The sequence below is a fragment of the Coloeus monedula genome (assembly GCF_965178545.1).
Source record: "Coloeus monedula genome assembly, chromosome: 5".
In the NCBI taxonomy this organism is placed as follows: Eukaryota; Metazoa; Chordata; class Aves; order Passeriformes; family Corvidae; genus Coloeus; species Coloeus monedula.
Genome location: NC_138785.1, coordinates 27,128,695 through 27,154,397, shown reverse-complemented (window position 1 = coordinate 27,154,397; position 25,703 = coordinate 27,128,695). Strand labels below are relative to the sequence as shown.

Here is a 25,703-nt window from a genome sequence, read left to right as displayed (position 1 = left end):
TGGAGAAAAAAAAGTCTACTCTCTCTTTCAGTCTCTCTTTTCAGTACTCTTTCAGTCCCTCTTGATATTTGCTTTTCTTCCTGCCCACCTGGATATTTTCCTCCTATTTTCCAGTGTTCCCAATGATCTCCTACTAAAGCACAAACATCATCTATTTGCAAGATGATCCAGAACTCTGTTGTGCATTCTTAACAAATCAAAATGAGTCTGCTCTCATTTCCTCAGAATGAGGAAAAATGAGAAACAGAAAAATGTCCAAAACAAATTACCACAAGACAAGGTGCTTACAATTTTTAACTTCTTCCTTCCTTCAGTTAATTTCCCTACGTTCTTCCAAAATTTTTTTTTTCAAAAAAACTAAGCATCTAACATAATTGTTCTATCTCTACAATGTAAATAAGTACCTGGATGTAAACTGTAGCATGTCCTTGAAGCGAAGGCATCCCCTGGTCCTTGGCTGTGACCCTCATTCTGTAGTCTGATCTCTCAGCATGTGACAGAGGCCGGGTTGTTCTTAACTCTCCACTGACAGCATCAATCTGGAAGTACCCTATATCCTCTTCTGTGGGGTAAAAATGGATACATGTTATTGCAAATCAGTAACAGCTTGCCTCCATCGAACTAAACATGGTAACGAACAGTGAAAATGAGCAGGACCCAGAGGAAAGGAACCTGCTGCACTCACTTGGATCTCTCTAGCTTGTTTGGTTCACCTCTTCTTTCACTGAGTACACAGTGACTATAAACCACTTAATGTGGATTCAGAGAAGTACAGAGAGAAACACCAGAGAGCACTAAAGCAGCTGCCCAGTTTTGTACCAACATTACTCACACCAATGGTGTGTGCATCAGGAGGGCAACAGATACTCCAGGGCTGTTCCTTCTATTTCTGACCTTGGCAGACAGGGCCAGAGAAAGAACTAAGTCTTAGTCTCCAAACTGGCATGAAGGGTCGAGTATCTCCTGCCAGCTACCCAGGTGGCTCTTGTGACTCACAGATTATGGGGGCCAGCAAAGAGCACTGCTGACCCCTATGATACACTGTGACTGCAGTGATGCCACCTGCCCTGCTTGTGCTCTGTACACACAGCCAGCTGGGGGCACCTAAAATCTTACAGTAAGCTGCTGCATAGCAACATGTGAATATTGGAAATTATGGTTATATCTTTCCTCAAGGACTGGTGGCACTCCAATAACAAGTGACTTTTAATTAAAGTTATTACTTGCAGCTACATCAAATAACATTTATTGGAGAGTTGCAAAGAATAATTCTACCACAGATGAGTAAACAGCTCTTTATCACTAAGAATTATAGAATCATTTGAGTTGAAAAAGATCATTACGATCATCAAGTGGAACCCTTAACCCAACACTGCCAAATTCACTGAACCATGTCCCTAAGTACCACGTCTACATGTCTTTTAAATACCGCAGGGGATGGTGACTCCACCACCTCCCTGGGCAGCCTGCTCCAATGCTTGACAAACCACTACGTGAAGAAATTTTCCCTAATATCCAATCTAAACCTCTCCTGGGAAAAGAGACTGACACATACCTCCCCCATTTTCAAGAAATGGCATAAAAATTCCTCAAAAATTTTAGTAAAATGGGAAAGTAGCTATTACTTTGTATACATCACCAGAAACTGAGAAAATCACAGTTGTTATAAGTACTTCTCTGCTAAAATACTATGCAAACAGCTTTCTGTTATGTGAATTTTTAATAAGGTGCACTAGTGGGTTAAATAAAGTCATGCAGCACAACAGCTGCTATTATAGTAAGCAACTATGGTAAAAATAAATTCAGTGCAGATGTAGTACACAAAACACCCATAAAGAACTATATTTCTATAGGCACCTAAGTGAGCATGAAGCTGTTTATGTTCTCCAAATGTGCACATTCAAATTAGTTAACTGCACATGTAGATGTTCACTTTTGTATCCAATCACATCATCTGCAACTGCAAAATAGTTGCACCTGTAACATTTGAAGAAAAAAGCACTTCGCAGACTAGATAGAAAATTGGGTTTTCACAACCAACAAATAGAAGTTTTTTTCAATATTGTTCTGCTATTTTTTGAGTGACTATAGCTTTCTAATTCCCCACAAGTCCCTCCTGGGTTCAGTCTTGCTGTCTGGAACATTAACAACAAAAAGAAGGTTTGCCAACAAAAGGAACCCATATATAGAGACAATTATATTGAATGAGACAGTCTTGAATTTTGCATTTTTCATGGTAATTTTGAAACATTGCTGCTGCTATATTACTATTTTCATAAATAGTTTTGGTTTACTTTCCTGGTGTAGGTCCCAACAATATGTCTACATTCACAAAGCTGCTATTTTGTTCCATATAATGTTTCATGAACCAAAATCCCAGCTAAGCAAAAGTCACAGGAGATATGAGAAACAGAACACATAATGTGAAATGCATGCATATATTTTCAGTATTTTGCTAAAACCTACACTTACACTAAAATCCAAATATTACATGAAATAGTTTTGTGCGTATTTTGGTGGCAATAAAAGTAACAAAAAAGTCTGAAAATATTGGAAAGAGACACTGTATAGAGCAAAACCCCTTGGGACTTTCATTTTGTGTTTCGCATTATCATTTTTTATCTGTCTTTATAAAGACATTCAAAACTGAAATGCCCCATGTCTATTTTTCTAGTATTTTTATCAATCTATTTTTTAAATGGATTCCAAGTGTAGCCATTTGATTGGAAATCAGAAAAGACTTTTACACTGAGAAAAATGTTTATGCAGCTCTATATGCTATAGAGCATGCCAGTCATTGCTCTAAGAGCTCATGCTTGCTGCATTTCCAGAAACATTTCCTTAGCTATCATCTCCATAAGTCACCTGAATTAGGCAGCTGCTGCTTATGTTATACACCCTAAATATGTCCTTTTGTATCTGAGGAGAAAAGGAAGAAAGTATAGTAGAAATGGATAAGGAATAAGGAAGCTGGAAAGAGCAGATAAAGCGTGGAACAGAAAAAAATTGAATCTCTCAATAACTAGACTCTAATGGCTCCAGTCTCTTCTTGAGCTTGCAAAAGTAAGCTGCCAATAAATACATATGCTTTTACAATTAAATTTTTCACCTCTGCCTTGTCCAGTGACTGGACAAGGACTGGACTGCCTTGGCCAGACTTTCATTTACATGAGGTTCTCCAAAACTCAGACACTCTCCCAGCTCTGTGCTCTCAAAGATGATCAGAGAAACTGTAGTTTAGAACCAAAAAACCCGGTGGCCTGAGAAACACCAAGCAATGTGTTACTGTGAACTTTGGCTGAACATTCAGGCCTTACAGAGACTGGCATTTAGGCAAAATGGCACAGAAAGCAGACACAAAGGAACATTAGAGATTTCTCAGAGAGTAGTGACCTCAGCATGCAGTGATAGCTAGCTATGTATTTTTACCTAATTTCCTGAAGAACTGTTTCTTTCCTAGGTGTTAAAATACTTAGTACCCTGACCATGTCCTCCTCCTTTGAGATGATGGAAAAGTTGTTTCCCTTAACAGAAAAGAGGAAGGCAATGCCATGGCTCCTGAAGAACCTGAACATGATGGGGGCTTCTGCAGAAATGTAGCCCTCTGCAAGTCTAGGAACGCTCCTTGCACGCTGCTTGCTGCTCATTCTGGAGAACAAGACACATGTACAGCACTTGCCAATTCATGTGCATTAGCAGTGTAACTAGGCTTCTCTTGGCACTTGTGAGGTCAAGTGCTAATGTTACATTCACATAATTGCTCCAAATATAACTGTAACAGCCTCTGTCAATGCTAGTCTTAACACACAAAGCAGTAGTTCCAGATGCACTATAAATACACACTAATTTCTGTTGTAAATGCTATACTACATCCTACTGACAGTCATAAAGAAGACCAGGCAAATCACTTTCTGACTGCCAGCATCACTAAGGAATAAATAGTACACACAGCTGGGATTCACCTCCCTGTGGATCAGGTTACTCTCTCAGTGATAACACACAAGTGGAGGTAGGGTCCTGTGACCACCCACTTCCATCCACATACATTTTTAAAGGATGATTTGCTTTGATTTTCTAGGAAGAGGGAGGGGCATTTTGACAGAAACACTTCCCTGTAACCTAAAAAATTCATCTGGTGTGTAAACCTCACAGATTTTTACAGATTTTTCCTTATGTAATTTGTTGGCATTAGTCAATAACATTACTGCATAGCTTAATATATTCCTGATATCTTGACATTTCCTTAAGATCTCAAGAACATTAAAAATTACCCAGCAACATTTACAAGCTTAAGAGCTGACACTGACACTTGCAGCTCTTCATCTTGTGGCAGACCCATGACTGCAGAACAGAGCACTGCTCTGCATGCAGTTTTCCAATTAACCTGCTGTCTCTCTGTTTAACAAACATGGCTGTAAATCAGATCATATTTCTTCTTCATATTTAAGCACTGAACAATGTCCTAGAACTAGAAAATACTATTTTAAATATAAACCAGGCAAAAACTTCACCATGAAACAGAAGACCAGATGTTAAAGGCTATGAGCCAACTAACAACAACGAAAATTAGTATCAGAGAAGCTCAGCTGTTTCTGGATTTGTTTATCAGGAAAATATCTAGTTCCAAGGCTGGGAGGGATTTTTTAGTGGTTTTTGCGTTTGAAGGGTGGAGGGGGGGAGTGTTTGCTGCTGTTTTTATCCTTTTGTTCTTTCCAGAGACAGCTTTTGCAAGACCAGTCATATTTTGTGTTTCTAGTAATTTTTATAATTTGAACTCTTACTTACTCCCCTCTGGGGCTCTACAGGGAAGCCAGTAAGAAAATCCAATGTGCTGTTTGAAGGAAGGGGATATTGTAAGATATCTGAACAGGCAGAGACCCCCGAAAAACACTTCCTGTATTGCCTGGCCATCACCCTTCAGACAAAGGGTTGCACACTACTCATTCCCTTTTTCACAAGGGGGATCTTTCCTGTGCAAAATACTCTTACTCATAATGCAGAAGTCTAAGACACTGTCCAATTCCCTCTGGAATATGCAATCATTTATATCCAAATTAAGGGAATAATGTTTTCTTGCTCTGAGGAAACAGTAAGCTCTACATGCAAATACCATAGATTACAAATCCCAAGCTTAAAAAATACTGATTACATTAAACTGGTAGAATGGAACAGAAACCAAACAAAAAAGAAATAGTTCTGTTCCTGGTAGCTCTTACTGTTTTGAACCAATAGTGAAGGAAAGCAGGAGGAACAGACTTGTTTCCCTTCCTGGTTACAGATCGAGTTCTCACTTTTATGAATGTGTAGCAAGTGCTATGCAGCAAAACCAGACATCACATCTATGTCTCTTACCAGTATTAATGCCCCCGTCCCACTCATGTTCTGATTTAGGACTGCTTGGTTATTAATTTCACTGCAAACAAAACTGGATCCTACAGCTTACCCCAGAAGTGAACTACTACATGCAGGAATTATGGGGAAAACTAAAGAGAAGTGTTTTTAAGTGGCTAGGCTATGTCAGGTTAACACAGTGCTAAACAAAGGGTGAAACCTGAACTAAAAACCACAGACCTCATTGTTTGCCCAGATTATCTGCTGATCCCTCTAATCCCTGTCTCAGACTGTCACAAACTGTTATTTTAGCAGGAAAATTTTCAATTGGTTATGGGAAAAGGGAAATAATTTTTCCTTTAGAATGTTAAACAACTGACTGAAATACTAAACTGCGCAGAACAAGACCATGGTCCTAATCTTTTCTGAGTGCTGTTTGAACACTTTCTGGCCAGCCACAGAAGCAACTAAATCCCTTGAAAGATGAGGCAGAGAGTGAAGGGAAGAAAGGAAGCTGCTTGCACCTCCTTAGATACTTCATAAGACACATGATGGTTCTGATTCCTATTTACAAAAGCACTTTTACTCTACCAGACACAAAATAAACACAAAGCCTTGTATGATATATGGCTTTTCTGAAATTCCAGTTATTTTAATGTCTACTTTCATATTAATAACACTTTAAATTCTTACCTGGTTCTATTGAATATAATACGATGCCGTTGTTTCCAGAATCAAAGTCTTTCGCAAAGACGGTAGTAACAAGTGTCCCTGATGGCTGCCCTTCCAAAACCTGTCACCAAGCAGTTTACTAATTATTTGCCATTACACAATTGCATGGATATATGGATAAAGTCAGTCTTAAAACAAATCCCTCGCCATAACACAAAAGTTTAGCTGCTGCTCTACTTTCCATTTCAGTAATATTTACAGCGAGTGCAACGAGCATTTCAGGAGATGGTTAAATAACCGAGTTCTAGCAACCCTGTGTCGCGGTCTGCATAGAGCGCTACCTCACACATCTTTAGGATGGCAGACTCGCAGGTCGGAGACCAAAAGAGAGCCATCCCACTGCGTGCACAAACACAGCCACGCGCGCGTTATCCTTTCCCGCGGGCAGCGCACGGGGCGGCGGGAGCGGCCCGCTGCGGTGGGATCGGCGGGAGCTGCAGTTCCCGCCGCGGCCGCGGGGCGGCGCTGCGCGCTGCGCGGAGCCCGCTCCCCCCTCCCCGCGCACCTGGCGGCGCAGCGCCCCCTGCGGGAAGCGCGGCGCGTGGTCGTTGCGGTCGCGCACGGAGACGCGCACGGCGGCCGTGGCGCTGCGCCGGGGCCAGCCCGCGTCCGTCGCCAGCACCCGCAGCTCGTGGTGCGCCCGCTCCTCGCGGTCCAGCGCCGCCCAGTTTATGATTTCACCTGACGGCCAAGGAAAAGGGGGGGAGAAATGGAGTTAGGCGTTTACTGTGTGCTAGCACTCATTTTACCGCGTGCAATTATGCATTTAATTTGATGTGAAATAATGATACGTGCCGTCGAACACCTGACCACTGACATTAAAATACCAGCTTTACAAGCCCCATTCCGTAGAAACATTCTGTCAATCACAGTTTTGCACATGTACTTTAGTACCGTATTACATCTTTTACTGTACACTGGGTGCCCCAGAGCAAAGATAAAACAGTATGAACCGAAGTGCTGACCTTCCAAAGAAATCCATCTGGCCCTTACCACCCTTCAGGACACATAATACATGAGCACAGGGGTTTAACTGCTGACAAGTGGCTTTTATTAATTATGCACATTAATCAGAAACCCTTATGTCTCCCATATATTCTACTAAACGCAGCAAATAAATCTGACCGATCTTCTCCCTATCTGCTTAGCAACACCCAATGTAGCCGGAGATTTGCGGTTGACCAAAGCCCATCACACAGATAACCACATGGTTTTTTTTAAGATCTTCTTGGTTAACTCCTAGTATTCTGTTTGCCTGTAAACTTCCATAAGTGTACTCAAAAGGAACCTGCTTTTATTTTGAGATTCATACAGAGAAATTCTGGGAAAGCCTGTTCACTCCCCATGGGGACTGGACATCTGGAAATAGGAATTTTAAACAGCAGATCTTTGTTTGCTATGTATAATTTTGCTAAACTGGATTATTTACAGTGCCTGTGTCCCTTGAAGGATTCCCTTCCTTCAGGCTCTCCATGCTCTGGCCTGTGGTGTTATACTCTGTAGCCATAACCCCAATTACTCAAGGCATTTGGGATTCACTGCAGAGTACACCCGGTGCTGTGAAAAATTTGTCTCAGCCAATTTGACTTCTGGGATGCCATGTACAACATGAACTCAGTTTTGATGTCAGCTACAGAAGCATTCACAAGTATTTTAAATCACTTTGTCTAACTTCGTAAGTACCTTTATAGTTATGGCTGATCTGTACTTTTCAACTCTACTTGATCACAGGCAAAGGAATTCTTCATATGAACTATTGAAGCTATAACTTAAAACTTCTCCTTTTAATTTGTTGCAGTCAAACACCAAAACTTATGACCAAGTGACCTGAACAAAGTCATGAAAAAATAAATTCCTAAGCGCTAGTTCATTCTTGATGAAAATGTATTGGGTTTATTTCATTCCCCAAATTGTGAAGCTCTGACTTAAAATATTCATATATCAACCCAAAAGATTCACGGCAGTTCCTGAAAGCTTTATACTTTACTTCCATACCCTTAGGGAAGGCTGCTTTCCAAAAGCAATATTAGGCAGATTACAAATCATACAATGCTACCTGTGTTGGAATTCATCTTGAAATACTTTCCATCAGACAAGAGGAAATAGGAAAGCTGTCCATTTCTTCCGGAGTCTTTGTCAACAGCTGTAATAGTGCCAACCACACCACTGGGAATTGGATTTTCCTCAACTTCAAAGAAGTAGCTCTCACGCATAAACATGGGAGAATGATCATTTTCATCCAGGACATTGACTATTATAGATGCGCTTGCATTTTGCCTAAGGTTTTCATCCTCAGAGGCACTGACCAAGGCTCTAAAACTTAGCATCTGTGCACATTCGTAGTTCAAATGTTTCCGAAGATAAATCCAGCCAGTATCAGAGCTGATTCCAAATGCAACAGAATCAGTGCTAGGCTCTAAGGAATATGTCAGACTGGAGGTAACGCTGTGTGGATCAAGCGAGTGGGCTTGAACCTGAAGGATCTGGGCACCTGGAGAGGTAGCTTCACTGATTTCTACTTGATACACCAAGCTTTGAAAAACCAAAGTAGGGCCCATCATCTGCTCTTCAACAAACACTGTCAAGACCAGCAAAGAAGTCAGAGGAGGACTTCCACAGTCCTCGGCTGCTATGTGTAGAGTATATTCCTGCTGCTTTTCCCCAAACACTGTCCTGGTAAGGTTTACCACTCCGAGACTTGGATCAATGCTAAAAGCATTTGACTGCTTGCTTGCAATACTGTATTTGACTGCCCCATTTAGGCCACTGTCTTTGTCTTCTGCATGAGCAATGTAGACAGCAGTGCCAGGAGGCTGGGTATGTGAGATGGTTACCTTATCAGATTTGGTAAGAAATACTGGAGGGTTGTCATTAATGTCTGTCACAGATATGTTGACTTGAGTGCTGCTGTAGACGGGGGAGTTACCCAGCTGTGACTGAACAGTGAGCACCACCACAGACTGAGCCTCGTGGTCAAGCTGTTTCTTGGTGCGGATAATGCCAAACTGGGGGTCGATGGAGAACTTTCCATGTGGATCACCAGAGCAGATTCGGTAAGAAACCACTTCTAACGAATCTAGAAATGGAAAAAAACAACAAAAAATGTAAAAAAATAAAATATGGAAGCGATAACATAAACGTTGGCAAGAACATCTGGGGAGAATGCATGCTGTTCAATTCAATGGAATAAATGTAAGCTACACAGATGTTTGACATTCTTGGGCTTTTTACGCTTCCTTCTTCCCGTCCCTGGATCCCTTCAGTAAAATATGAATGTATACAGTTTGTCCACTTTTGCACAGTTTGATTTTCATCACACTGGTATTATGAACCTCTATAGAGAAAATCATATAATAGCCTCTTGTTTTTCCCTGATCTAAAATATAGAAAAAACACTCCTGTAAATTAGTCTTGTGGGAGCAATTTCACTACACACAGGCATTCACTATAGCAAGGAATGAAACAGGTGGCAGTTCTCTGAAAAAAAAGTATTTTAATAAACTTACTGTTCATGGGTGACCATTGTAGTAACATTTATACGTTAGATGCTACCTAAAGCACAAGCTGTCTAAAGATTCAGGGTTACTACCAAGGCCACCCTGCAGGTGCTGTCTCCACCCTGAGGACAGTCCTTCCCAAAAGAAGGGAATGGGAGGACCTGACTAATCAAGCTTGTATGAAATCATGGCATCTACCACTTTACATTTACACATCTATCATCAGGCTGGTACGTTGACTCACAGGTGCCACTGCTCTGCATATGGACAAAATAGGTACGGCTCTCAGCAGGGCCTTTTATGACCAAGGACTGTCAGGAGCTAAGCCATTTCCCTTTACAAATGATAACAAAACCAGATGGATTAAATATATTTTCAAAAGGTCCCACAAACATTCATCTGGACTTCTCCATTTAATTTGAGACAATGTGGGGTTTTGTTTGGTTGGTTGGTTTGGTTTTTTGATGGGTGGCCAGGAGCACTTCTCACAGATCCTCTGAAACTTCTGAATACTCTCTGATTATAAGTATTGCTCTGAGATTTGCCTTGCATGGCTAATACTTAAACATGAGCCAGCCCGTCACACTTACTTAAACTTTCACAACATGCTTCCTATCTCCCCATTTACAATTATAGAAATCCACCAGGGAGAAAATGGAGGCCACTGCCAATCTCTATGGACCACCAAGGAGAGTACCATGAATCTCCGGCTGTTCTTAAGAGCATCCTGATTAACCAGCCATTACACCAGTTGCTGTAAGTACCAACAGTAAATTCTATTTAATACTTGACAGACTGAATGAATAACATTGAAGTTTACAGGAAAAAAAAAATCATCTACAGCTATCTCCAGTTAATGGTCACAACAAAAATACAACATAATCTCTGACTGAGAATGCAATTTACTTGGAGACTCTCTGGCCTTTACGGTGCCAATCACGCTGTCTTCAGGTGCATCTTCTGGAACAGAAAAGGTATACCGGGATCTCTCAAATATGGCAGGGACCAAAACAGTCTGAAGGATGTTTACTGTGACAGCTGCATTGCTGGCAGAGGGAAGGCCACCCCCATCCCGTGCAGAAACAGTCAGGAAGAGTGCAGAATGTGCCAGCTGGCCAAGAGCTGAGGTCAGGTAAATAATTCCTGAAAGTACACAGAAATAAAATAACACTTAAGAGAGATGTACGATAAAATTCAGCAGGCTGTCAAAATAACTTCAACATGTATTGCTACTCTAAGAGGAGGTCAGACAAGATGGACAAAAATCAGCACTCCCAATTCAATTTTTGAGAGACAAGTTCTTTTCAAATTATATGGTCTTTACCATTCACAAAGCCACTGAAACACAGCAAATTCTGTTTCAAAACATGGTTTCCATAATTCTGATTTTGGAAAAACAGATTCAGCTAAATCATTAACAATGTTAAATTTTACTAGGACTACTAGTCTCTAGCAATTTGGAGGTGCATTGGGGGTGGGAAAAAAGTATTATAACAAAAGATTTATTTATCTCTACAAATGGTAAAGTTATTTCAAACAGGCTGTGGAGACATTCTGCTTAAGTAACTCCTGAAATAAAACATCCACACAAATGGAATCAAAGCCCCAAAATATAAATCATAGGAGTAGGGGACTCTATGGAAAGTATCTGGGAAGCAATCACCTGCTGTCTGATCACAAGTTTCTGTCAAAACACCCTTTAATAGTGAATTCTAAGGTCCATTGAATTTGCAAGCCACTAACAACTGCATTTTATATAAACTGTATGAATTAATTCTTTGAAAAGAAAATACAGTGTTCAGTCCCAAAATACAGCACTTTGGATGTACATTCCTCAAGATAAGCTATTTGTGAAGTAAGTTTTTCAACATGAAAGTGAAGATGAAAGGTGACCAAATGCAGGAAAATTTTTCTTAGCAATGAGCGTGTTTAACTAAATATACACTAAATGCTAAAATCACGGTGTATTAAGTAGCAAAGTTGCAGTAAACTCAAGTGATTCAACTAATACGGACAACCTTTCACATACCTACAGATATTTTTAAGAAATCACCCAGCTTTTTGTAGAGGCTGGTGAAGACACAGAACATCTGGCAGTTTAGTAAAAGCAAACCTTTAAACTTTAAGCTACCTTTTTAATTTCCTGGCTCTCAAGTTTATTAGGGATGATGTTTGCCATTCAAGTCGGACATTTTAGTGGCTAGACAGGGTAAAACTAGAGTTAGCTCAAAGTGTCTTAGGAGAATCAATGCATGATTCAATGAATATATCTTCTCAAAATTTAGGGTGAAGCCACAACATTAATTTTCTATAATCCATTTTTAAGCAGAAACATGGAAAAATGCATAAAATCCTTATAAATATTCAAATGTTCATGCAGTATACTTTCCAAATATACTGCCAGGACACTAATAAACTGTGTATTGACATGCTTAAAATGCATTAAAAGGGTCTTCAGGATCAAGGAAAAATGCTCTCCACTAACAAAAAAGGGACACTTATTCCAGTGTGATAAACTACACTAAGAGCACAACTGTGATACAGACGGATTTAGGGTTCACTACTGATCCAGCTCCTGTGCTAACAATCGATGCAGTTCTAAGAAACAACCTTATTTTGGCTTAAGGTTTTTTTTGGGGTTTTTTTTTTTTTTCTGATGGTTGAGTTTTATGGTTACTTAAGCAGCTCAACAAAGTAGTCCTTCAAGGACATAAACTTTTGGCATTTTTTGAGGTAATCTGAGCAAGTGCAGCTTGATGGAAAAAGGGGTTTAACCTTTTTTCCCCAGAGGATAAACATATACACATGGATTTTTAACAACATTTCTGTCAAATTAATTTAAATAAATCAAATGGACTGTATGTTATTAACTTGACCAATTGGATATTTTTCTGTTGACAATGATCTTTTTCTCATTTCAGATACTTCAAGAGGTATGTGGAGAACTGAAAAACTTCACAGAAAAGCATCAAACTGAAAATCTTACTCCAGAGCAGTAACTAAAGACTTCAGAACATCCTTTAGCAAAGGATGGAGCAAACAGTGCTCCACTCCAGGAGCTCTGAAGACCTGGTGGAACAGAAATATTCCAGAACCAAAGCTCCTTTCTCTGCTGACCTAGACACATTGCAGCACACTCCATGCAGTTCAGCTACAGAAAGCAAAAAGAAAATTAATAAAAGATTTTGTTTTCTTTCTTCATTCTTTCTCTGTGTCATAGGGAAAAAGGGCAATAGGCAAGTACATCTTGCCAATTCAGCTCTCTTTTGCAGGACCAGGGACACCATAAGAACAATGGCAGATTCCAAGTAAAAAGTATGTGATTTCCATATGGCTCCCTGCATCCTCAAAAACTGTAGTATGCAGAAATTTAATAGCCCATTTTGACTTTTAACTGTATACAGTCTGTTTCCATCAGCATTTGTAGGACTGGGCATTAGCTTTTCATCTGATATATGATCTACACAGACATTTGAGATGGCTCTGCCGTATGTTGGTGAACATGCCTCATTAGGCTCTATTATGGCAGTACATGATGGGACAGAAGCCGGAGAAGAAAGCAGCATCTGGGATTTCACTTTCTATATGATTAGGTAAAACAGCAGACTGTGACAAAATGGACAGTCTGGACCACCTGGATCAAAAGCAGCTACCAGCACACCTCAGAGCAGGCTGGCTGGGCACATTTCATCTGCTGCAGCAGAGTGCAGGAGATGCCCGAGCACTACACTACAAAGGCAAAAACACAGAGGAAATTGCAAGGAGCAGGAACTGTCAAAGGCACAGGTTCAGTGTGTGAAACTCAACAGAGGCATGTCTCACTAAGTAACAGGCCAAAGATGAATCATGGTTTTCCTTTCCTCCCCATTCCATAATTAAGATTGGGGCTTATTATTGTTATCACCACAATCATTTGCAGTCTGTTATTCATGGCTTCAGAGAACTTAAAAGAAAATCAGGTTGCTGTGGTACAGAACATATTCGTCCATTATGAAAACCGGTTTCTATAGCACTGAAAATGAAAAGGGAATAACGAGACAGCTCCTCTGCAAGGAACATTTTACCAAAGCTCCCAGCAGGAGATCACACAGACACAAGTGTGGGTCCACTTTAAGAAAAGTGCCACCTTTCTTACAGCTTGACTCGCCATATAAATGAGTAGTCTTATCTGCTGCCTTTAAAAACATTTAATTCCCATTTTTCAAATTAATATTTATATCACTGCAGTGCTTTGAAGACTTTACCCTCTGGTTAATTCCTTATTCTGCATGAGAGAGAGCTGGAATCAATTCTGCTTCACAGGTGAACAATCCTATAATTACACACCAGATGAAGCATTAACATCCAGCCTTATTCACACCTTGGCAACCTCATTTTCTTGACTAGATCGCATGGCCTAACTTAATGATTGCAGATTCCAACCCTTATAAATCAAAAGCATGGCATACAGACTGCCTGCTGCCTGGATACGATCTGGATACAGATTTCAGGCAGATCCTGCAATGCTGGATGCATGTGAGCAGCTGCCATTGCAGGCTGTGGTTTGGAAACAGCTCTGCTCCAAGGCAGGTTAGCTCAGCACAGCCATGCTGGAATTTACAGGTGTTTTGCTGCAGAGCAATATGTGCTTATGGGCTGGCAGAAATTGTTACAATGGTTTGGAGGACTGAATGCACAGGGAAAACTATAGAAGGGCAAAGTCATGACTGCCAGCTCTTTCATCTGCTTTAGATTTCCTCGCTCACTGTACATGGTAGGGCACAAACTTCCGAGAAGCCTTGCTCTTCACTTTGTGCCTATTTGCCCAGAAAGTGCAAATGCACTAACGAAGGACAGGACTCTGACACCCACCATCCTCTGGCAATGATGACATTTCTCATGGGATTTTGCTGTTCTTATTTTTGTGGAGGTGCACCCTATTCCACAAATGGGTTAACTGCTGTTTCTCAACAGTTAAAGGAAGAAGACAGGAATCCACATACAATGATTCTTTTAAAATGCATTTTTAATTATATTCATGATCCTGTATTCAGTCCCAATCTTACAAGAGCATACAGCACCAAAGTAGATTCACCCACCAAAAGAACTTTTTGTATGGAAAAAATATCATGCTTGTTAACTCAATAGGATTTCCATACACATCTCCAGCTGAACACTTTGAAAAATCTGTTTTTGCACAGGGTTCTCCCCTAAGCAACACCAAAATCAGCCCTACATTTTTAGCCATTTGTAGGCAAACAAAATGTTTTCCACAAGTCAAGTGCTGCACAGATAAAAATCAGGATTCACTAACTTCAGTAACAAAGTCTGGATTGCAGAGGTATGCGTACTTAAATGGCTTCTAATATTATATCATTGTTCATAAAATAAAAAAAGCAACTTTAGAACATGGCAAGAGGAATAAAATCAACAGTTATCAATGGTGTTACCTAAGTCCTTGAAACCAAACACCCTAACAAACGTTAAGTGATGGCAGTATTCCTTCAGCAAATGCCATAGGATGGGCCAGCTGGTGTGATCTCAGCTCAGACAACAAGCAGATGGCCAAAAGGTCCATATGGTTCATCACCCCAGTTCACCTTCAAAGCTGGCCACTGGACCTGCTGTTCACTACTGTGCAGGTCAGAGCTGACCCACTGATGTGCCCAGAGCACCCACACTAGCACAGCAGCCTCCCAGGGATGTATGGACAGCTTTGCTTTTTATGTCAGAAAAAACTTCAAGATGAGCATAGACAGGGTGATCCTTCAGAAGCTGGTTGCAGTTAGGAGGTTGACATTTTGCATCAACATTAAATTAGCATTGTTTTAAGGAAGAATGGTAGTGTTTCTACTTGACATTTCTGTTGAAGTTTTTCCAACTCCCTGCCTATGCTCAAATCTTAGCACTGCATACAGATTCCAGCTTTAGCTTTTTACCTGTACTTAAAATGCACCTTTTATAGTGAAGCTGCATTCTTGATGGTAACCATAGCAACACTGCCAAATACACTGTTTGAATAGCTGGTTTAATAACTGCCAGGGGAAGGAAGGAATTAATAAGGAATGACATTGTTATTTACAGTCTACTTGCTGTAATACACACAGCTTCAGCTCGTATGAAAAGTCTTTAAAAACCTTAGTTTTGATGGCACAAATGCTGGTTTGCATTTCAGTAAAGAAGAGGACTTCTTCAAGTTTGAAAATATTCCGTGTTTGAATGTTTTTGTAGTAAATAACTGATGGAACTCATATCAATCTTCTAGCTACGTTTGTACTTTATGGAAGTCTCACACCCCTGCACTGGAGATGCTTTCAACACTGGCCCCTCTGTAGCAAATTCTTGTGCTAAATTCACAGCTTTCCTCTTAGAAATAGGTATAAAATGGCTTAGTGTCTACAACCAATACTATATAAACACACTGTGTTTAATCACAAGATTTTCTTAGCACATGAAAGTCTGTTCCAGGGCACTTCATTAGACCCTGACCATGCTGGGAGTCTGCACATAACAAACCAATACCTGTAAGCTAATGTAAGCAGTTTTAACACTGCAGCTGCCCCAGAAGCATGACACTACCATTTCAAATACAACACGTTACAGAGGCTTTTAATGAGCTAAGAAATATTCCTCAGCACACAAAATATGAATTTCTAATTACAGCAGCTCCATTATTCACAAACAGAATATCCACCTGAGCATCAGCCACTAATGTTGAGCAAGAGAGTGCATGAGTTTAGTACTGGAATGGTTTTGTATCATCTAGGCTCAGTTTTTTCTTACACAAGTGCTTTTTAGACAGAATCTTGCAATTTGGGATGCAAATTTTTGTGTTCTTGAAGACTACAGTTTGCCAGTTTAGAAGGTCAGGTGCCTCCTAATGCTCAGGGCAGGTAAAAGAACATGTAAAGCTCATCTCTTTCAGCCTTCCCACGTGTCATCTAACCATGAAAAAACCACAAGTCTGCAAGTCGAAGATGTGAGCTGGAGAATAGACTTAAAAATATAAGGTGGTATTTATATTTACACTACTGGCTTTTTGAATCAAGTGCTTGGCCTAACTGCTTTCTGAACACTACCAAAATTTTAAATTCTCTATCTAAAATTTCTACAGCAACTTAAATTACAGGTAATATTATTATATGCAATATTAATATTTAAAGGGTGTTGTCAATGCATGATTCAAAGTTTGCTACAAACAAAGTTAGCATGATGGTTGTTTATTTTGTAGGGAAAAGTTTAAACATATAGCACCTTCTGTAAAAAGTCCTCAGGTGCTGGACAATCCTAAAAAAAGCTCACAAAATCCAGGGAAAGGTGCGGACAAACAAAATTCACAATGCATTTTTCTAGTGATTTTGAGAAGCTGAGAGTCTAAAGAAGGCAATTTTTTAGAGCAATGCTTCTACATATAAGTACTATTTTATTAAAAAGTTTGTTTGCCATCATGAAGGATGACAAATCCCTAAGAACTATGAGACAGTAAGAGTCCATCAAAGAAAGGTCTCAGAGGACAGGACCAGGATTTGAAGGGGGGGAAGTGGGGGGTGCTTAGTAGAATTCTAATATTAATACAACAAAGGTATAATGACTCACCATAGGACATAAAAACTAAATTTAATACAGGAAAAAAAGCATTACTTTGATGTAGCTTTCCCTATAATTACTGCCTAAAAACACCACAAACAAGCAAACAAACCACAAAAGCCCCAACAAAATGGTACTTTTTCAGTAAAACAGATAACTGAAAAGATGTAATTTGCTGTTACAAGATTTCCTTTGTTTCACCTTGGTTTATTTCTGTTAATCTGACCTAATAGTAACTCAGTGTGTTTGCTGTCTGGTTTCAAAAAATGTGAACACTCCTACACAAACATGAGTCCACCCAGAAACCAAAGCTTACACCAGTAAGCAGGCAGGACTCTGGCCTGCTGAATTGCTGTATTTTCAAAGACAAAGGCAGGGACTTCCCCTCACAATCTGTACACCTCAGCCCTACCACACCTTCTCAACAGGTCGCCTTTGCTTGCTTAGCTTATCAAAGTTTTCCAAACACATCTTTTAAATCAAGGAGCTTTTCAATCAAACTGACAGCCTCTAGATCCAAAAAAAGCTCAGTGCACAACCTGGTAACAAAACTCGACTGCCATGGTAACCAGGGATGATATTTCTTTGAAAACACTGAACACAAAGACGTATCAGGGCAGTTCCAGAATGAAGCCTGCTATACACCCAAGAAGATGTATTTGCCGTTCTTAAGTTAAGAGCATTACAAAACATTCCAGATGCTCCCCTTCATTTACATGAACTGATTTTCTGCTACACACACTCCCCTGCTCCACTGAAACATTGTACTAGGGCTGTCTGCTCATTTGGTGTGAGCTGTGACTTTCTTATTTTCTTCAGGTTAACTGAGAACACAAAGTACAGTAAATACATCCTGTACTCTGAGACCCATACAGTGTCTAGCAAAGAAGAGGGTTGCTTGTCTGAATTTTATTGTATAAATATCACACTATCCACCTCTAAAATGGGATGTTTGGGCATAACATTTTCCTTTTCACCATTTTTTTTTTTTTTTATCAGCCCACCTCATCTGTGCAATACCAAGGAAGTTTGCTCTTTGTCTCTTCTGGTGGATTCCTCTGTTTCTGAGATCTGACCTTGACTTATCTAGGAGAAAGAAGGGTGGACTAGAGTATTTTTATTAATACTTTGCGTTCTTTCATTCTCAAAAGTCTCATGTACACATGAGTGACCCCACTATTGCATGGTTGAGTTTTTGACACATAGCTTGTAGGAATATTTCTCTCTGTAGATGGTTGATTCAATTGGATTTTATACATAAAAGAAAAAAGAGATGCATACATTAAGAGCTAGCAGTATGGATATTTTCTCACGTTGTTCTGCTACACAACTTTCTTTCGTGCCAAAATCTGCACCCTTACAATTACTACAGCAAATTTGTGTGCTTCTAGGACAATATACTATTTTCTGTACTCTTTATGGTAAACTTCTCATTAGAAGAGATCCCAGTGAAGGTAAATGGCCACAAATTACTCAGCTGAGATCATTAATTTTTCCTTTTTGATTTAACTCAAACAAAATTCTTTGAAGGTGAAAACTTGCTGTGCTAAACCCACGTCTCAGATGTATTCCTCTGATTTGCAGCATTCTGAATACACTATCAATATCATATGACAGATCAGAAAGACAGTAATTGAAGAAACTGCAGTTTAAAAACAGAAGTGGCCTCAAAATGTTCCAAAATAAAACACTCATAATTTTAAATGTTATTTATGTCAAGCTCTTCATATGTTTAGCAAATGTACTACATGCTGTAGGAAAATGCCAAAAGTAGTTTAAAAATAAACTATTTTTTCCTCCAATACTATACGAAAACATCATCAATCATCATAAATATGGCCTTGTTTTCTTTAGAAAGAGTGCATCCCCATTTTACTTTGATGCCTATTACAATCTGCTATATATTAAACACTGTATAATAAATACATGGAGTTAAGCAAAGTTTCAATTTGTTTTCCCCCATAAAAAGAAATGTTGGTATTTCAACATTACTTTTCAACCTGTATTGCAGTAAAAATAAAGCAAAACTTTTTCACTCAATTGAAATTTCCTAAGATACATCCGTTAAAAAACAGTTCCATTTTTTAATAAAACAAAATTTGTCAGCATCCTTAACTGGAATTAATCTATTCTGAACCAAATCAAAGTTTACTGTAAGTCAGTTTGACATTAAATTGCATTTACATATGGTTCCATAGCACAGTAATGAGAGTAGTACAGCACTAAAATACACACTGCCAAAACAAGAAACATATAACAGTGAGGGACTGTTCTGTACAAGCTCTGCACTTAACTCCTTTTCTTGAATCCATTATCAGGCAAAAGTGATAATATGCTGGACTTAAAACTGGCTTTTGGTTAACTTACTTCTTATATTCTTAAATTTGCATGACCTTTAGGTGTATTCCTCCCTTTATTCTTCTGCAACAGACTAAGCTCCTGGACTGCTCTACATCTTTTACAGGACATTTTAGTCACATGATGCCCTTTGCTCTTCTGTTAAAAAGAAATCAGAGTGCATCTTAAAGGGAGCAGGTTTTTTAGCAAGTCAAAATTTCCTCAGAAAAATGTTCATTTTTCAGGAGCTGTACTTCTGTGCTGAAATTTTTTTTAAATGTTCAACTACTGACCAGCTCTTGCAACAAGGCTTGTCTGTTCTGCTCGACATGTATTTTTCGGTGTAAATAAGTAACAGAAGGCATTATAATGAAAGGTTGATCCAAGTATCTTCAAGCCAGTGGAGAGATCTCCAAATATCTCAGTGTGTTTATGTGGCAAGGGTTTGGCAATGTTGGGACTACAGGAGTGGCTTCTGTGGTGCAGACCATGGTGAGGCAGCTGCCCCCCTGCAGCCCATGGAGGTCCACAGTGGAGCAGAGATCCACCCCCAGCCCATGGAAGACCCCACACTGGAGCAAACAGATGCCCAAAGAAGGCTGTGACCCCATGGGAAGCCCATACTGGTGCGGGTTTGCTGGCAGGACTTGTGACCCCACAGGAAAACCCCCAGGATCATTTTGTTCCTGAAGGACTGGACCCTGTTGAAATGAGCTATGCTGGAACAGAGAAAGTGTGTGAGGAGGAAGGAGCAGCAGAAGCAACCTGTGATGAACTGCACAGTTCCCATTCCCCATCTTCCTGCTCTGCCAGGACCAGAGATTGAGAAAACTGGGAGTGAAGTTAGAAAGGAAAATGGAGAGGTGGGGGGGGAACGTCTTTTATGATACAGTTTTTATTTCTCATTACCCTCCTCTGATTTGATTGGCAATAAATTAAAGTCATTTCCTCAAATTGAGTCTCTTTTGCCCATGACAGTAATTGCTGAGAGATTTCTCCCTGCCCTTTTCTTGACCCACAAGCCTTCTGTCATCATTTCCTTCCCCCGCCCAAATGAGAAGGGGAGTAGTAGAGTGACTGGTGGGCATCTGGCATCCAGCCAAGGTCTATCCACCATGTTCACAGAAACATTCTCAAAAAAATGCACAAAAGGAAGGTCATAGACTTTGTTTTAGGCATCTAATTTAGGTAGGAAACATGGAAACACAAACCTAAATATCTTATAGAGTTGAAAGAAATGGAAGCTAAATTAAATGCTTATACTGCTGTAACATACACTGAGCAAATGATACTTTCTCTACATCATTTTCATACTAGGTTAAAATAACAAATACCTTCACATGAAGATAAACTACTGGCTGCTGCCTTTTTCTTAGTCTTCATGGAAGTCACACACTGATTAGCTAGGGGATTTGTTCTATAAACTGACAATTTACCTGAAGACTGACACATGAAGTCACACTGGTCCAGAATAATTTTCAAGGACTATTATTAATTTTGTTGTTTTGAAACAAATTTGCTGAACCAGAGCTATAGTAAGATGATAACCATCTTTTTATCCATCTCTCAAAAAGGGCATCACTATCATCAACGGAAAATTAATTACACACCTTTGGGTGAAGAAAAGTATTAATGCTGGTAACATAATGAAAGTTTACAAATTCAGCTGTTAATCCTAAAGTTTTAAAGCTAAGCACTGCATAGGTTTTCTGCCACACTTATGATTGCATCCTGTGACTTACATGTTTAATTACCAGCTCAGCCATAACTATAAATACACTGTCTTTCAGATAGCCTGTTAGGTAACAATGGGAAAATAAACAAACATAGCACGAACAGTTCCTTAGCCAGAAGAGCTCTTCAACTTGCCCTGTTCTAATCAATTCAGAAGTACTGTTCAGAGATCATGCATGGATCAGATATCTACAAAAGGCAACATAATGAAGCCAAGATGTTGTTTACACCAACACTAGAAACAAATGATAGCAAGAGTCACGAACTAGCAGAGGAGCTGGTTTACAGTTTCCTATCCATACATTTTTCTAGTTACACAGTTCTTAAAGTGGTTTTTCTTGTGGAAAGTCTATCATCAATCAAATGAAAAACACTTCAACTTTTTCACAAATGGAAACACAATAAATGTTATTTATTAGTACAACAGCATATCACAAACAATAAATGCAGTGTCTAAAAGCCAAAATAGCAAATGAATGTAACTAATAAAATCTTGTTTAGAATTAAAAAAAAAATTCACTGGAATGTCTATTTGGTCAATGAAAGGATGTTCCTTCCCACTCCCACTGGATTTATCTGTTTATAACATCCACATGTCCCAGTGCTTGAAACCAAAAGGTGGAGCCCCTTCAAAGAGCCTGGATGTGCCTCAACCTCATAATATCTACGAGTCAAAAGCAGTATTGTTATATTCTATAAAGTCAGGAGTTAACCAGCTGGTAAGGTATTGTGAACACAGATCACTGAAAAACTAAGCTTTAACAAAGCAAGGGCCAGAAGCAAGCCATAGCAGTGAGAATTTGGGTTTCAATGGTTATTTTACTGTTTTATCATTTCTCTTCCAAAAATTCACTTTTAAATTTTTGGTGAGTATTCTAAGTGCAGCACTCAAGAAATACCCCTGAAAAAAATTACAGTGAGATAAATTTGCAAATCCAGATGCCATGAAACAGAAATTACATGTGTCATGGAGAACAGCATCATCTTGCATATGATTTTAATGTATCAAAGTGTAATGTGACAAACTGTTAGCTACTAATTATTTTAAATCACATAATGCTGAAAATATCTCTGTTCACATATAGTATTAAGGGCTACAATAACACAGTAGGTCAAAATTACTAATGCACTGAATTCCATTTCTCCTTTTTAAATGCTCAATCAGTGAGAAAAAAAATAATTATTTTTAAAAAAAACCAACTTATCAGGAAGACAAATCCACAAAATACTCCAACACCATCATGGTCCCACTGTTTAGATCCTCTAATAATGAGAAGAGCAGATAAAACAGAATATGCTATACTGTAAATTGGAAAAACTGCAGAACACTTCAGTAACATACTGCCCATCCACAAGATCAGAAAAACAGAGACCAAACTATAATATCATCTCATTTGGCTTTCTGGTTCGAGCATCCATCTCCTGCAGAATGCCTATTCCTTCACATACTTGTCCATTGCCCTCTGTTCACAAAATGCAGCTCAGATAACTAGATGAACTCTCTCACATAACCTTCAGAGAGGCACAGCTAAATTAGGCCATATATCAGAGCATATGAAGACAGCTTTAGCACAATGAATGCTGGAAAATGTCTCTGTTATAACAAGAGGTAAGGAGGAAGAGCTCAAAATCTCTGTGCCCTAACAGTGAGCCACTTGTTTCATCTCTAGCTGAATACTGAACAGGTTTTGGAGCTCTAAGATTGCAAAACCTCTGTGTGATAAATCGGCAATTTCAATGGTGGTCTTTTTGTTTAAAATGTTTATTTTTTCAAATAGTTTAAAAATCATTCTCCTCACCAGTGACTGAGCCTAAGCCCTATTATACGTAGATGTGGAAGAATATAAAAGGAAAAAGTGTATTCAGAAAAAACCCCCAACCCATAGCATTAATATTAATAAGTTAAAATTAGACACAGTCTGACCTTGTGAATTACCCAGGAGATCTGATTAAGTGCAATCAGATTCCAAGCACTATAATGCTGGGAATACTGTCTGACCTAAGAGCTTTTCGCATCATGAAATGTCAGCAATAATGACCTCAAGCAACTTCACCCTGAATTTGGTCTGCCTTTGATAAAATACCATGATAGATCCACGAGGTAATAGTAACTTACAAGCTTATAGAGTCTTCATCATTAAGCATGACATTTTTTCTATACAAAGTGCCAAACTGGGAAAAGAGGCCAAAAGGTCACAATCCAAGGAAGATGCCTTTCAAAAGGCTTTCTTTCAGCAGAGGGCTGCTGCAAAGTCAGTGCTGCTAACGCGATCCACAGGGGCTCTTTTCAACAAGCCTGATGGGACTGTTTTAAAATGACCACTTAAATGCCTGTGGAGATCCAGCTCCCTAATTATTGACTGACCTATGTATTTTTGACATCAGTTATGCCCCTGAGAACCTGATTTGACAGGCAGTTAAAAGCCCACAGTTAAATAAATTCTGAAATAGCCAAGACAAGCAGATTGACTTACTAAGAAGATTAGTTTCTTCTGTTCTTTGGAATATTTTGGGAACTGTGTAAAAACAAACACCATTTTGAAAGAATAGAACCTTGCAAGATTTTGTATGCCAAAGAGCTAATATATACACACACGTGTACCACAGTCCAAAAAGATCTTAAAACATAAAATAATCTGTGCCATGACCATCTGTTGATCAGGATACCTTCATATACAAGGGCTGGCCCTCAAGAAAAATGGCAATTTCAGTTTAGTCAACCACTCACTGAAAGGCACCATGGAGTGTTGAAGATGCGGTGCTCATGTTCTCTTCAGCTGATGCTGGCAACTATTTTAAGGTTAGAAAGCTAACTACAGAGGCTGCTTTTCCTGCTTTTTGCTCTTCCCTAGCCATGGGAAGAGTAATTCAGTCTGTGAGATTCAACCTGTCTTTGAAAAAAATTCACACAGATTTGCTCTTGCCATAATTGTTTTTCTGCTCTTGTTATCACTCCTTCATTGAACCTCTCTCCAGAAGCCAGAAGGATGAGGTGTCACATCAGAAAGTAAAAGGCAGAAAAAGACGCTTACAAAGTTAAACATTGAGTCAAACAGGGAGGCAAACCTGTCTTGTAAGACAGAGCAGAACAGGGACTTATCCTAGCACAGTACAGAGGAAGATTAGAACAGACACAGAGAAGAAATGAAAGGATGAGCATCTTGAAGGATCTTTTATGGCTCTTTGAGAGTAAACCCTAAGCATTTTCAGAAATACAGATATTTTTGTAAAAAAGTAGTGGTTTTATTATTTCTTATAATGATTAATAGATTTAGGGCTGAAAATAGTAGGTAAGCATCATGCTGCTTGTTCTTCATTGTACTGGCATGTAACGATGTTGTCTGTTCTTCTGCTTATTCCAGTGAATGTAAAGGTTTTGTGTTAAACCTAAATCCTTCATCTTCCTCTAGAATTACTTCCCATCAGAATCTAAGTTTCACCTGTGTGACATGACTCCAAACGTAAAAATATATATATAATATATATTCCTGATATATACCAGGAAAAGACATCTTGCATCATTATCACCTTTCTGAATCATAGACTCATACAGTACCTGTGGATGTATCCACTGTGAAAAAAGAAGAAAATTCTCCTGCGACCAGTTCATATGTGACAACGCCAAATATTCCTGAATCTCTGTCTGTGGCAACAACATTGATGATTTCTGTTCCCAGCTGTGTGTGACTGCTGATACTTGTCACATAGATGTCTTGTTCAAAAACAGGTTGATTGTCATTAATATCTTCTATCTCGATGCGAACAAAAGCTTGGGCACTCAGACCACCCTGTTGGACAAATAAGAAAAAAACCTCAAAAAACAAGATCAATTTTAAAAATAGGATGGTGCACAACTGGCTTCAGTCCATCATTTGGAAATGGAACATGCTGCAACAGTATTGATCAATGAAAATGTGCATTAAAAGCAACTTACAGTATGTGCAATACCCCAAAAGATTGCACATAAGCAAGCTACGTGTTCAGCACAACACCAAGGGGCTGATCGAGTACATAAAGAAATCCAGCTTCTCTACAATGGTGAGGCTTGAACACAAAGCCAGTTTTGTTAATGCTAATGAGCACCACACATGTCAAAAACATTGCTAGTCTAACCCCACATGCTTCTGCTGACATCACCAAAACCCCACTCACTCCTTCACAGGTAAAAGTCAGGGCTTTATGCCCCAGAAAGACATGCCCCTCAGGTGACTGTGGTGCTCCAGGAAAGCAGGAATAACTTCTCTCTATGAGTCTTTCAGATGTAAAAGCAGGACCATCATAACAGTGAATATGAGGCTTTTTCAACCAGGGATGACACAGACTAAAAGCTGTGCAGGACAGTCACCTAGCCTCAATTTACTGACACACGCCCAACAAAAGCCACTAAAATACCACACAGGCAGTCATAGCACCACATTTAGCCTTGCTCTGGAGTGAAACTGGAGAAGAAAGGAGTAACTGCAAGCTGGCTTATCAGACTATGCTACAGAAAAATACTGATTTGCT

At 39.4% G+C, this 25,703-nt stretch overlaps 1 protein-coding gene across 1 annotated transcript in view; it reads right to left on the bottom strand.

The window, feature by feature from the left end:
- The window catches only part of DCHS2 (dachsous cadherin-related 2), a gene marked incomplete at both ends in the record, with an annotated part of 103,897 nt that overhangs the window by 29,700 nt on the left and 48,494 nt on the right, over window positions 1-25,703 (bottom strand). The window contains 6 exons of the mRNA XM_082281631.1: window positions 405-562; window positions 6,025-6,124; window positions 6,569-6,744; window positions 8,120-9,139; window positions 10,467-10,703; window positions 24,754-24,985. Of these exons, the coding sequence (XP_082137757.1) occupies window positions 405-562; window positions 6,025-6,124; window positions 6,569-6,744; window positions 8,120-9,139; window positions 10,467-10,703; window positions 24,754-24,985 (1,923 nt within the window). The remainder of the gene's footprint in view (window positions 1-404; window positions 563-6,024; window positions 6,125-6,568; window positions 6,745-8,119; window positions 9,140-10,466; window positions 10,704-24,753; window positions 24,986-25,703) is intronic.